General features: G+C 36.5%; 1 protein-coding gene across 2 annotated transcripts in view; it reads left to right on the forward strand.

Annotated features, from left to right (window-relative positions):
* The window catches only part of LOC117328121 (pyridoxal kinase-like), a 24691-nt gene extending 13843 nt beyond the window's left edge, over window positions 1–10848 (forward strand). For both annotated transcript variants that reach the window (XM_033885503.1, XM_033885504.1), the window contains 5 exons: window positions 29–114; window positions 4660–4808; window positions 5373–5491; window positions 5943–6009; window positions 8071–10848. In XM_033885503.1, the coding sequence (XP_033741394.1) occupies window positions 29–114; window positions 4660–4808; window positions 5373–5491; window positions 5943–6009; window positions 8071–8183 (534 nt within the window). In that variant the 3' untranslated portion in view covers window positions 8184–10848. The remainder of the gene's footprint in view (window positions 1–28; window positions 115–4659; window positions 4809–5372; window positions 5492–5942; window positions 6010–8070) is intronic.
* The last annotated feature ends 4003 nt before the right edge of the window (window positions 10849–14851 follow it).

The raw sequence follows: 14851 nt of genomic DNA on the forward strand, positions 1-14851 counted from the left end.
ATAATAAATCCTTAGATATCTGTTTCAGTATGTGCCAAAAGAACTACTGGAAGTGTACCGAGAAGTAATTGTACCCCTCGCAGACATCGTCACACCAAACCAGTTTGAAGCTGAGTAAGTGCTAAATTAAAGTACACATAGAACAAATAAAGTTAATTGAAAATTAACTATTTTGAACACTAAATCACTAACTATAATCTGATACAGAAATTTTAAAACCTCTACAATTGGCTTATCATTTTTAAGGGGAAATATAATGATACAATAAATCACTTTCTTGTATTAATGTATGAGATAGATTGCTTACCAATTCTTTAATGAATTATCAGTCACTATATATATAGGCTGTACATATTTGTCTAAATGTATGGATGGAAGACAAAACCAGGAACAGATCAATGTTTGTCTCAATGTATGGATGGAAGTCAAAACCAGCAACAGGCCAATGTTTGTCTAAATGTATGGATGGAAGACAAAACCGGGAACAGATCAATGTTTGTCTCAATGTATGGATGGAAGACAAAACCGGGAACAGATCAATGTTTGTCTAAATGTATGGATGGAAGACAAAACCAGCAACAGGCCAATGTTTGTCTAAATGTATGGATGGAAGACAAAACCGGGAACAGATCAATGTTTGTCTCAATGTATGGATGGAAGACAAAACCGGGAACAGATCAATGTTTGTATAAATGTATGGATGGAAGACAAAACCGGGAACAGATAAATGTTTGTCTAAATGTATGGATGGAAGACAAAACCAGGAACAGATCAATGTTTGTATAAATGTATGGATGGAAGACAAAACCGGGAACAGATCAATGTTTGTCTAAATGTATGGATGGAAGACAAAACCGGGAACAAATCAATGTTTGTCTAAATGTATGGATGGAAGACAAAACCGGGAACAGATCAATGTTTGTCTAAATGTATGGATGGAAGACAAAACCGGGAACAGATCAATGTTTGTCTCAATGTATGGATGGAAGACAAAACCGGGAACAGATCAATGTTTGTATAAATGTATGGATGGAAGACAAAACCGGGAACAGATCAATGTTTGTCTAAATGTATGGATGGAAGTCAAAACCGGGAACAGATCAATGTTTGTCTCAATGTATGGATGGAAGACAAAACCGGGAACAGATCAATGTTTGTATAAATGTATGGATGGAAGACAAAACCGGGAACAGATCAATGTTTGTCTCAATGTATGGATGGAAGTCAAAACCAGGAACAGATCAATGTTTGTATAAATGTATGGATGGAAGACAAAACCAGGAACAGATCAATGTTTGTCTAAATGTATGGATGGAAGACAAAACCGGGAACAGATCAATGTTTGTATAAATGTATGGATGGAAGACAAAACCGGGAACAGATCAATGTTTGTCTCAATGTATGGATGGAAGACAAAACCAGGAACAGATCAATGTTTGTATAAATGTATGGATGGAAGACAAAACCGGGAACAGATCAATGTTTGTATAAATGTATGGATGGAAGACAAAACCGGGAACAGATCAATGTTTGTATAAATGTATGGATGGAAGACAAAACCGGGAACAGATCAATGTTTGTATAAATGTTTGGATGGAAGACAAAACCGGGAACAGATCAATGTTTGTATAAATGTATGGATGGAAGACAAAACCGGGAACAGATCAATGTTTGTCTCAATGTATGGATGGAAGACAAAACCAGGAACAGATCAATGTTTGTATAAATGTATGGATGGAAGACAAAACCAGGAACAGATCAATGTTTGTCTAAATGTATGGATGGAAGACAAAACCGGGAACAGATCAATGTTTGTATAAATGTATGGATGGAAGACAAAACCGGGAACAGATCAATGTTTGTCTCAATGTATGGATGGAAGACAAAACCAGGAACAGATCAATGTTTGTATAAATGTATGGATGGAAGACAAAACCGGGAACAGATCAATGTTTGTATAAATGTATGGATGGAAGACAAAACCGGGAACAGATCAATGTTTGTATAAATGTATGGATGGAAGACAAAACCGGGAACAGATCAATGTTTGTATAAATGTTTGGATGGAAGACAAAACCGGGAACAGATCAATGTTTGTATAAATGTATGGATGGAAGACAAAACCGGGAACAGATCAATGTTTGTCTCAATGTATGGATGGAAGACAAAACCAGGAACAGATCAATGTTTGTATAAATGTATGGATGGAAGACAAAACCAGGAACAGATCAATGTTTGTCTAAATGTATGGATGGAAGACAAAACCGGGAACAGATCAATGTTTGTATAAATGTATGGATGGAAGACAAAACCGGGAACAGATCAATGTTTGTCTAAATGTATGGATGGAAGACAAAACCGGGAACAGATCAATGATTGCCTAAATGTATGGATGGAAGTCAAAACCGGGAACAGATCAATGTTTGCCTAAATGTATGGATGGAAGACAAAACCGGGAACAGATCAATGTTTGTCTAAATGTATGGATGGAAGACAAAACCAGGAACAGATCAATGTTTGTCTAAATGTATGGATGGAAGTCAAAACCGGGAACAGATCAATGTTTGTCTCAATGTATGGATGGAAGTCAAAACCAGGAACAAATCAATGTTTGTCTAAATGTATGGATGGAAGACAAAACCAGGAACAGATCAATGTTTGTCTAAATGTATGGATGGAAGACAAAACCGCGAACAGATCAATGATTGCCTAAATGTATGGATGGAAGACAAAACCGGGAACAGATCAATGTTTGTCTAAATGTATGGATGGAAGACAAAACCGGGAACAGATCAATGTTTGTCTAAATGAACAGATCAATGTTTGTCTAAATGTATGGATGGAAGACAAAACCAGGAACAGATCAATGTTTGTCTAAATGTATGGATGGAAGACAAAACCGGGAACAGATCAATGTTTGTATAAATGTATGGATGGAAGACAAAACCGGGAACAAATCAATGATTGCCTAAATGTATGGATGGAAGTCAAAACCAGGAACAGATCAATGTTTGTCTAAATGTATGGATGGAAGACAAAACCGGGAACAGATCAATGTTTGTATAAATGTATGGATGGAAGACAAAACCGGGAACAGATCAATGATTGCCTAAATGTATGGATGGAAGACAAAACCGGGAACAGATCAATGATTGCCTAAATGTATGGATGGAAGACAAAACCGGGAACAGATCAATGATTGCCTAAATGTATGGATGGAAGACAAAACCGGGAACAGATCAATGATTGCCTAAATGTATGGATGGAAGACAAAACCGGGAACAAATCAGTGTTTGTCTAAATGTATGGATGGAAGACAAAACCGGGAACAGATCAATGTTTGTCTCAATGTATGGATGGAAGACAAAACCGGGAACAAATCAATGTTTGTCTAAATGTATGGATGGAAGACAAAACCGGGAACAGATCAATGTTTGTCTCAATGTATGGATGGAAGACAAAACCGGGAACAGATCAATGTTTGTCTAAATGTATGGATGGAAGACAAAACCAGCAACAGGCCAATGTTTGTCTCAATGTATGGATGGAAGACAAAACCGGGAACAGGCCAATGTTTGTATAAATGTATGGATGGAAGACAAAACCGGGAACAGATCAATGTTTGTCTAAATGTATGGATGGAAGACAAAACCGGGAACAGATCAATGTTTGTCTAAATGTATGGATGGAAGACAAAACCAGCAACAAATCAATGTTTGTCTAAATGTATGGATGGAAGACAAAACCAGCAACAGGCCAATGTTTGTATAAATGTATGGATGGAAGACAAAACCGGGAACAGATCAATGTTTGTCTAAATGTATGGATGGAAGACAAAACCAGGAACAGATCAATGTTTGTATAAATGTATGGATGGAAGACAAAACCGGGAACAGATCAATGTTTGTATAAATGTATGGATGGAAGACAAAACCGGGAACAGATCAATGTTTGTCTAAATGTATGGATGGAAGACAAGACCAGGAACAGATCAATGTTTGTCTAAATGTATGGATGGAAGACAAAACCAGCAACAGGCCAATGTTTGTCTAAATGTATGGATGGAAGACAAAACCGGGAACAGATCAATGTTTGTCTAAATGTATGGATGGAAGACAAAACCGGGAACAGATCAATGTTTGTCTAAATGTATGGATGGAAGACAAAACTGGGAACAGATCAATGTTTGTATAAATGTATGGATGGAAGACAAAACCGGGAACAGATCAATGTTTGTCTCAATGTATGGATGGAAGACAAAACCGGGAACAGATCAATGTTTGTATAAATGTATGGATGGAAGACAAAACCGGGAACAGATCAATGTTTGTCTCAATGTATGGATGGAAGACAAAACCGGGAACAGGCCAATGTTTGTCTAAATGTATGGATGGAAGACAAAACCAGCAACAGGCCAATGCTAATACAGAGTATTGATAGCACACCATTTTACCACTTATACCGGGGTAAATAGATGTACATAGTGATGATACTGTTATATTGTGTAAAACAAGTAACCCAGGGGGCCAAAACATCAACTGTGATTGAAAGTATTGGATAGGTTTCTTGTATGATGCATTACTATTGATGGCTGAGAACTATCACCAATGATGACTGTTTTCTATATTAAATTATTATTAACATGTTTGGATGTTACAGGATGCTGACAGAAGTGAAGATAGAGACAGAAGCTGATGCATGGAAAGCCATGCAGATTCTCCATGACATGGGACCAAAGACAGTGGTCATAAGTAGTAGTGATCTGGGGCCAGAGGGCAACATCGTGGGGCTAGCCAGCTCCATAACGAGTAAGGATGAGGTCATGTGACTCTGTTTCACCAATGGGTGTTGGTTTGACTGTTGTTAATTTCAGGGGAGAAGATTAGATAATTAGCTGGAGTTACAATAATTATATTTCATCTTTTTGTCTACCTCTTCTACCTGTCACTCTCTTTATGATCAGTCAAGTTTAAAAGAAAAGGAAAAATGAAACTGGACTGGGACTCTAAACTCTGAAGTCTAGACAACACTCTAACCATTTGAGCTGCCTGGCCACCTACATTCAGCCCTGTGGCCAGTTCCACTCATTCTCCCTTCCTCTAACCAAGTCTTTAACCGAGAACATATCCACAAGACCATATACCGTCTTCTGTGGGTATTTTGTTGCTGTCATCTGAGTAACCTTGTCACTGGTATTCAGCTCAGTCCAGTTCTGTTACACATAACATATTAACCCCTGGATTCTAATCTATACGGCTGTTTGATATGAACCTGTAGTGTGTATATTTCTTTATACTCCGACTTGTTATAGACAATAGTATATTGTACCTGTCAACATATCAATGCGACATCAACTTCACTTTTGTATACAGACGGCTGTAAGGAACACTACCGGATCAACATGCCCTACATCCCTCAGGTGTTTGTAGGCACAGGGGATTTGTTTGCCGCTTGTCTCCTGGCCTGGATACAGAAGGACAAAAATCTCAAGGTAAGCAAAAGAAAAACTATTAATGTATATTAGGTAATTAATATATAAATGTAAAACATCCGTCGTAAAATCTACCCTTGATAGAATAGTAATATTTAAAGGTACCAATTAATTCTTTAAATTAGTGGAAAAATGCATTTGAAGTTCATACAAGATAAATTGCTGAATACATGTTTATCAATCTTTCAAGCTATCAGCCGGAATTTCCGTCTTTTTCCAAGATTGTGTACATTAAGAATTGATGTTTCTTTTTTTTTTTTTTTTTTTGTAAAAAAAGGTAAACATCTCTACCTGTGTAATTTGTGCTGCCCCATTTAAAAATATTATTTCTGTACAAATGAAACCTGCACAAATAACATGGGTTTGTATGGTAATGTGCAATTGAGCTAATTAATGTCCAATAACTTAAAACCAATATTGCTATTTTAGCTTAACTTGAGTTATGTTACAGGTGGCATTAGAAAAGACAGTGTCAATTGTCCAAGCAGTTATACAGAGGACCGTTTGCCACGCACTCCGTGAGTATAACACTGTTGTTACATCATGTGTACATAAATAGTCTGATCCTAATGCACAAGTGGGAACTGAATGGTGTACTCAGTTAGAAATAGTAAAGTATTTCTACAAAATTAATGTATACGGTCTTAAGCTCGACTGATCTGTTGTCCTTCCAGTGTATAACTTGTTAGATCACCTGGTCTGAAATACCAAGGTGAGCTTACACCATACCGTGCCATCCATCGTCTGTCCGTCAACAATTGACTTCTTCTTCATAACCGCTGATTAGGATATTTGAACAATTTAGTCAGAAGTATGTGGGGTGTGGACTCAAAATTGTACAAATGGTGGGGCTGACCCCTGGGACCTGAGGGGCGGGGTCAAAAGGGGTCAATTTGGCTATATGGATATACAAACTGTACACATCTTCTTCTCTGAAACTGAGCAATGGATGTCGCTCATATTTGCCTTGTAGTATCACTATGGACTGGAGATTCAAAATTGTACAAATGGTAGGGCTGACCCCCCTTGGACCTTGGACGGACGAGGCCACAATGGGTCAATTTAGCTAAATATATATACACAACTTCTTCTCTGAAACCGAGCAATGGATATCACTAATACTTGCCTGGTAGCATCACTTTTGGGTGGGGATTAAAAATTGTACAAATGGTGGGGCTGACCCCCGGGGACTAGGGGATGGGACCAAAATGGGATTTTAATTGGGTAATATGACTATGGGCTGGGTATTTAAAATTGTACAATTAGATCCTTAACTGAGAAAGTGGTTATTGTATAACTCAAATAAAATTCTTTGTCATATATATTTGGTGAAATATCCTGGTGAGCAATACAGGCCCTCTGGGCCTCTTGTCCTTTAAACGCTACTAGTCATAAAGAACTGAATGGATTTTGACTAAATTTGGTCAGATGCTTCCATATGGAAATGGGAACAAATTTTGCATAAAGGGTGACTCTGGCCACCCTGGGGCAGGAGGGGCAGTGCCAAATCGGAGAAATAGAGATGAGACCTTTAAGGTATATAAAAGGTTATCCAACAGAACCTATAAAGTTATTGCGAGTGACAATTCAATAATAACTTTATCTTTCTCAGACTTGCATGTGTACACTAAGGTTGATAGTGTGAACAAGACGTTGACAATAATTGTGTACGAGATTGTGATTTTGTTGACAGCTAAGCAAAGCTTTTAATGATAGTGTTTAAGCATAGTGGCATCTGTTCTAGTGAGCAGACGAGTTGACTGTAGATGATACTATCCATACAGCTATGCTTTGTTTAATACCCTGGTCATAGATGTGCGAAAGTCAATGGGCCCCCTCATCTATTTAGAACATAACTGCACGCTATACTGGTCATGGGCCCCCTCATCCCTATTTAGAACATACCAGCACGCTATACTGGACATTCCGGTCTGAGGAAGATGACAGAACTGTTATCGAAACATCACTAACAATAACTTTCTTAACTGTGTTAGATTACCGGAACTTTATATATGAAGCTTTTATATAGCTACACTTACCAACCCGAAGAATGTCTCAAAAGTAAATTGACTAAATTTGGCGTGAAGTATGCATTCCTGAACCAATTGTATAAACAATGCATCTGCCCCCCACTACCCGGGGCCCGAGATGTTTGGGCCAATAGGGGAAAAATAATGGCAAATTCTTTAAAATCCCTTTTTTAAAGGATTTGGTTTGCGGCATCCTAATGGGTGAAGGGGAACAAATTCTGCATAAAAGATGGGTCTGTACCCTAAGGACCTGAAGGACTGCATGGGCCCAGTAGAAGAAAGATTTATAGCAAATTGGTTAAATCTGTCTTCCCCAAAAGGAATTAAAGGATTTGGTCCCCTACCCCACCCCTTGAAGTAGAGGGGCAGAGCCCTATAAAGGAAGTTAAAATTGGTCATTACACTTGGGTGATTTAGAAAACTAGAATTATTAGTATTAGCAGTTTGATGGTATGAACATATTGGCCCTGGCTAATCACCTGTATGACAGAATGTTGGAGACTCATTAGTGGACGAAGTAGTTTGATAAGGAATGTTTGCTGTTTGTAGGTTTGGCTGGTAAAGGAAACAAACCAACCCCAGAACAGATGGAACTCAGACTGATACAGAGCAAGGCAGATATAGAACACCCAACGATTCAATTTGAAGCTGTGCCAGTTTGACCCCTGTAGAAGTGTAGTTGTAATGTTATAGAGTAGGATATTAATAGGAAATAATAATGTTTGACTGTTTATGTGGTGAGCCTAAAACACCAATCAGTTTCTATCTCAAATATTTGATACTGCATTCCACCAAATTATTGTGAGTCATTCATGCTAATTCATCAGGACTATAGGGTAACTAACTGTATCAATTACATGTTATGTTTGTCTATAAATGGTGCTGTATGCTTACATGTGTCAGGAATATTTTACATATTTGGTTCATAAGATTTTGTAAATCTGTGAAAAATTGTGGCAGCCGGTATGAGACAACAATTTTTTTAATTTTTTCTATTATACTTCAAATTGGTAAATAAGATGACAAAAGGTCTGCTTTATTTATATTGGGCACCTGAACAACTGGCAAGATGTATGTGGGCACTTCATTGATAGAATGGAAATTACATCAGAGGCCAACCTGGCAGATTTGGCTGTTTTCATTATTCATTTTACAGCATGCACATGTTTATTCTTACTAGACTAAGTATAGTTTTACAGTTTTGGGGAAAATATTTAGATAATTTATTTATCTCTATTTAACATATGCTGGTGAAGAGTTTCAATTGTATTTTGTTACAATAAATAATCTTTAATTCAAATTATTTTGGCTCTAAAGACTTACCATATAACAATCGAATTTCACAGCATTAATCATTACTCAATCATACGTGATCGAAGAACATTTTTTTTAACATTGCAAAAAACTAAATATTTAATGTTTCATAAGATAAATGATGAGGTCAGGTATCATTATATTGATCAGCTGTAGGAACAGAAACATTGTAAATTGTATTCTGTACTTTTTCATGAGTTGTAGAATTTGAACATAAATGTAAAATTAAACATATTCTCATAATTCGAGGGATTATTTTCATGAGTTGTAGAATTTGAACATAAATGTAAAATTAAACATATTCTCATAATTCGAGGGATTATTCTCATCCATGTCAAAAGCACCATCCACCATTATTTCTTTATAAGCAGAATAGATAATTAATTTTCTGTTTGGCTTCAAATTTATCATCACAAAATTATCTAAAAAATCATTTCATTCTTTCATCCAATATTTTTTTAAATTGATAAACGGGTACTGTATACATGTACATGTTTTAATATGTATTTCAGATATTGAAAGAGTTTGTTACACAGTGGCATTTAATTTTTACCGAATTATATACACTATACTCGAAAGGATTGGGGATTACTTTCATTCTACAATTTGGGTCCAATATTGTCCATTGTATCTATACTACATCAATTTTACTTGTTGAAAAGTATCCTATTAAAGAAATTAATTTTAATTTTACCTGCCAAGGATTTCTGAACAATTGTTGACTGACTTTTGTTATGAGACCCACAATATACTGCATTAACCCACTGCTATATTCATGATACCCTAATTCTAATCTTTCTGTTATTAGCTCATCTGGTCGGAAACACCGGTGAACTTATGTCGTCATGGAGCATGTCTGTCGTCTGCCAACTTTACACTACTAGTAATGAACTACTGAGCACATTTCAACCAAACTTGGTGTGGAGCATCCTTGGTGAAAAAGAAACAGTTTTGTATAAGGATGGGCCCCGAGAGGCAGGGCTAAACAGATGAAATATGCACCAAATTGGTTGAAATCCTCCTTCTATATGAATTAAAGCAGTTTTGTATAAGGATGGGCCCCGGGAGGCAGGGCTAAACAGATGAAATATGCACCAAATTGGTTGAAATCCTCCTTCTATAGGAATTAAAGGATTTGGTCCATATTTGATCTAATGCTTCCTTGATTAAAGGGAATTCACTCCATATTTGATCTGATGCTTCCTTGGTTGAAGGGGATTCAGTCCATATTTGATCCGATAGTTCCTTGGTTGAAGGGGAACAAATTTTGTATCAACAGTGTGTCTGGGTCCCAGGGCCCAATAGGGAAACATAGCAATTGATTTAAGATTCTTCTGCAGGAATGAAAAGATTCGGTCTGAAGCATTCTTGGGTGAATAAGAAACAAATTGGTGTAAACAGTGGGCTTGAGCCTGAGGGGCAGGGTCAAACAGGGAAGGTTAAAATCCTTCTTCTTCTGTATGAATGAAAGGATTTGGTCCAGATTTGATCTGAAGCATCCTTGTTTGAAGGAAAACCGATTTTGTATAAACATTGGGTCTTGACCCCACAGAAGTCTGAGAGGTGGGGCCAAATATGAAAAATAAAGCAAATTCTTCAAAATCCTTCTTCTGTAGAATGTAGTGTTTTCCCATATCCACTGCCATATCCATGTGAGCGATACATGGCCTCTTGAGTTTGTCAGTATTTTGTTATTATTAAAAAGTCTATTAAAACTATGGTAGATATATAATTCTATAGATTATGAGATGGCAATATTGTATGGGGTTCCTCATTATTTAAACAGTCAAGTTTTTCATTCTGATAAAAAGAGCCATTTGTCTCACTTAAATCTGTCTCGATTCCTAATAGAAAAGATGTTGTATGAAAAGCAAACTTATTTTAAGGACAATATGTAATGGATAATTGGTAAGTTGAGTACATTGTATGTTAAATATGAATTATATTGTGTCATGATTGTATCAGATACATGACCTTCATGTGTTGAACATTAAAGAGAACCAGATTTTTAAATTTCTTGTGTGTAGCAAATGATTTTAAGTAAATCGATGTACATACAATGTACCTCTTTATGTGGGTAAAACATTCAGTTTAACAAACTAGTTCATCACAGCCTGCCCATACATGATCCTGTACCTCATGAACATTTGGAAAATGTTTTACACATTTTACTTCTAAAACCTTGAGGTCCTCATTCAAGTATGCTACAAACTAATTATTGGATATCCAGAAAAAGTTGACTTTAACCAATTTGACATCTTTAATGCCAACATTAGACAGTAGGTCATTCATTCCTTTCAGCATGCAATGTCGCTTGTTTATTCAGATGAAATTATTTCCAAATATTTACAGTTTGACACAATGACCACAAATGGGAGTTGAGTTTATTCATTTGAATATAATTAGACAGCTTAACATCCCAGCATGCTATAGACCAAATACAATTCTAGGCCTCTTGGTTATTGAGAAGCTTGTTAGATTGAACAATTTCTTGTGACCTTCAAAAAGCAGAAATCATCTAGAAAAATATGACAGCCCTTCACCCAAGCATAAAACTAGTCATATAGCATGACACTTGCTTGATTATAAATTATAATTCTGCATTTTGTTTTACAATAAAATCATTACACTATCAAATAACAATTGCACTACTCTCTTTGTACCTACATGGTTTTCTGAGACATATTCCACCTACATGAATTGATGATCCAATTGAATGACATTCTAAAAGATATACTTTCTCACAGAAAAAGTTCTTTTAATTAACAAAAAAAAAAGACAGACAATTAACAGATGCCTCACCATTGTACAAGTTCACACTCCCAAAAGACAAGTGTCAACTAAAACTCAGTTGAATGATGACAAAAACTGTTCTAATGAATAATATTTATTGCATAAAATAAATATCATATTATCACAGTCTAGTGGCTGGTCACATAATATACCTACTGTAATTTATTAATGTATTATCAACTAGAAATCCATATCTGATAGTGGCACAAACAAATGGTCTCACTACACTCATCTCTAACTGGAAACATACAAATCATTCTATCCCCTTGCATGATAAAAACATTCAAAGCCATACAAACTACAAAACAAGAATTACACATGAATATATGTCTTGCCTGTCCCACTTCTGTCAGTATATAGTAAGTTTTTAGCAAACTCCAAAATTCACAAACATTCAATATTTTTTCTAAAAACAACCAAGAAACCTCCATTTGATGGCATGGAAGCATCTTGTACAGACGTGTAGATACTGGGTGATATTTTATAAGTGATGGCTTTTTTGAGATGTCCACTATATAATTAATTTTTCTTTGTTTTCATGGTAAATACTCAAATCTGATGGGTCGAAAAATTCTTTTCATTCTTCTATGAAAGAAATTCAGAGAATGGCGCGAAAAATGTGACATCACAATACGACAATTGACGTTGCATATTGATTTGAGAAAAAGAATCCCATTTAAAACCAGTAAAATTGTACATAAAACATGTTTTAAATTAGAAAATCATTTTCAAAAATTAATTATAAGCGTTGATGTCAATTATTTTTTAGTTTCATCGGGGTATGAAACAAATTTTGTTTGCAAACTTCTGTAAGAAAGCGGATTCATACAGTTTGCAAACAAAATTTGTTTCATACCCCGATGAAACTAAAAAAAAATGACATCAATGCTTAAGTGAATTAAATATATACCAAGTTTGCAAAGTTGGACTTATGCTTTTTGAGCAATGGATCTAAACGCAAAACTTCAAAAGTGAATGTTGACGACAACACCGCCGATAAGATAACATTTACAAAATACCCAGTAACACACATTATTTTACTTTTCGAAGTTTAACTTACCACCCCCAATTTGCCAAAAATGAAATATATGTTTTTAAGAACTGGTTTCTAAGACTAGAACTCATTTGGAAAGATTTATTATTCATAAGTAAGAAAGCGTACATAGGATTTATTATTCATAAGTAAGGAAACGTACCTCTTATTCCTGTTGGTTTAAAACTGATAAGTTAAACCAATATACCAAATTTCATACATAGCAGAAACATTTTTATTGCACAAGAATTAATTTCTTTCTCATTCAGATTTTTAGCCCACCATCATCAGATGGTGGGCTATTCAAATCGCCCTGCGTCCGTGGTCCGTCGTCCGTCCGTCCGTCCGTCCCTCCCTCCGTCCGTCCGTCCGTCCGTCCGTAAACAATTCTTGTTATCGCTAATCCTCAGAAAGTACTGAAGGGATCTTTCTCAAATTTCATATGTAGGTTCCCCTTGGTGCCTAGTTATGCATATTCCATTTTGGGACAGATCGGAAAACAACATGGCCGACAGGCAGCCATCTTGGATTTTGACCATTGAAGTTTGTTATCGCTATTTCTGAGAAAGTACTGAAGGGATCTTTCTCAAATTTCATATGTAGGTTCCCCTTGGTGTGTAGTTATGCATATTGCATTTTGGGACCGATCGGAAAACAACATGGCCGACAGGCAGCCATCTTGGATTTTGACCATTGAAGTTTGTTATCGCTATTTCTGAGAAAGTACCAAAGGGATCTTTCTCAAATTTCATATGTAGGTTCCCCTTGGTGCCTAGTTATGCATATTGCATTTTGGGACCGATCGGAAAACAACATGGCCGACAGGCAGCCATCTTGGATTTTGACCATTGAAGTTTGTTATCGCTATTTCTGAGAAAGTGCCGAAGGGATCTTTCTCAAATTTCATATGTAGGTTCCCCTTGGTGCCTAATTATGCATATTGCATTTTGGGACAGATCGGAAAACAACATGGCCGACAGGCAGCCATCTTGGATTTTGACCATTGAAGTTTGTTATCGCTATTTCTGAGAAAGTACTGAAGGGATCTTTCTCAAATTTCATATGTAGGTTCCCCTTGGTGCGTAGTTATGCATATTGCATTTTGGGATTGATCGGAAAACAACATGGCCGACAGGCAGCCATCTTGGATTTTGACCATTGAAGTTTGTTATCGCTATTTCTGAGAAAGTACTAAAGGAATCTTTCTCAAATTTCATATGTAGGTTCCTCTTGGTGCGTTGTTATGCATATAGCATTTTGGGACCGATCGGAAAACAAGATGGCCGTCAGGCAGCCATCTTGGATTTGACAATTGAAGTTTGTTATCACTATTTCTGAGAAAGTACTGAAGGGATCTTTCTCAAATTTCATAAGTAGGTTCCCCTTGGTGCCTAGTAATGCATATAGCATTTTGGGACTGATCGGAAAACAACATGGCCGACAGGCAGCCATCTTGGATTTTGACCATTGAAGTTTGTTATCGCTATTTCTGAGAAAGTACTGAAGGGATCTTTCTCCAATTTCATAGGTAGGTTCCCCTTGGTGCTTAGTTATGCATATTGCATTTTGAGACCAATCAGAAAACAACATGGCCGACAGGCAGCCATCTTGGATTTTGACAATTGAAGTTTGTTATCGATAATTCTCAGAAAGCACTGAAGGGATCTTCCTGAAATTTCATATGTAGGTTCCCCTTGGTGCCTGGTTATGCATATTGTATTTTGAGACTAATCAGAAAACAACATGGCCGACAGGCAGCCATCTTGGATTTCGAAAATTGAAACTGGTTATTGCTATTTCTAAGAAACTAATGAAGGGATCTTCCTGAAATTTCATATGTAGGTTCCCCAAGGTGCCTAGTTATGCATATTGTATTTTGAGACCAATCGGAAAACAACATGGCCGATAGGCAGCCATCTTGGATTTTGACAATTGAAGTTTGTTATCGCTATTTCTCAGAAAGTACTGAAGGATTCTTTCTCAAATTCCATATATAGGTTCCCTTTGGTGCCTTAATCTTAACTTTTATATATAGGTTTCCCTTGTTTGAAAAGTACTAGAGGTTTCTTCTGAATTTACACAGATTAGTAAGACTTAGAAGAAGAGAAAAGTAGAGAAAAGATCAATCTGACATGGAACCTATGAAGAACATTCAATGGTGGGCGCCAAGATCCCTCTGGGATCTCTTGT

The sequence above is a fragment of the Pecten maximus genome, chromosome 5 (genome assembly GCF_902652985.1).
Source record: "Pecten maximus chromosome 5, xPecMax1.1, whole genome shotgun sequence".
NCBI lineage: Eukaryota > Metazoa > Mollusca > Bivalvia > Pectinida > Pectinidae > Pecten > Pecten maximus.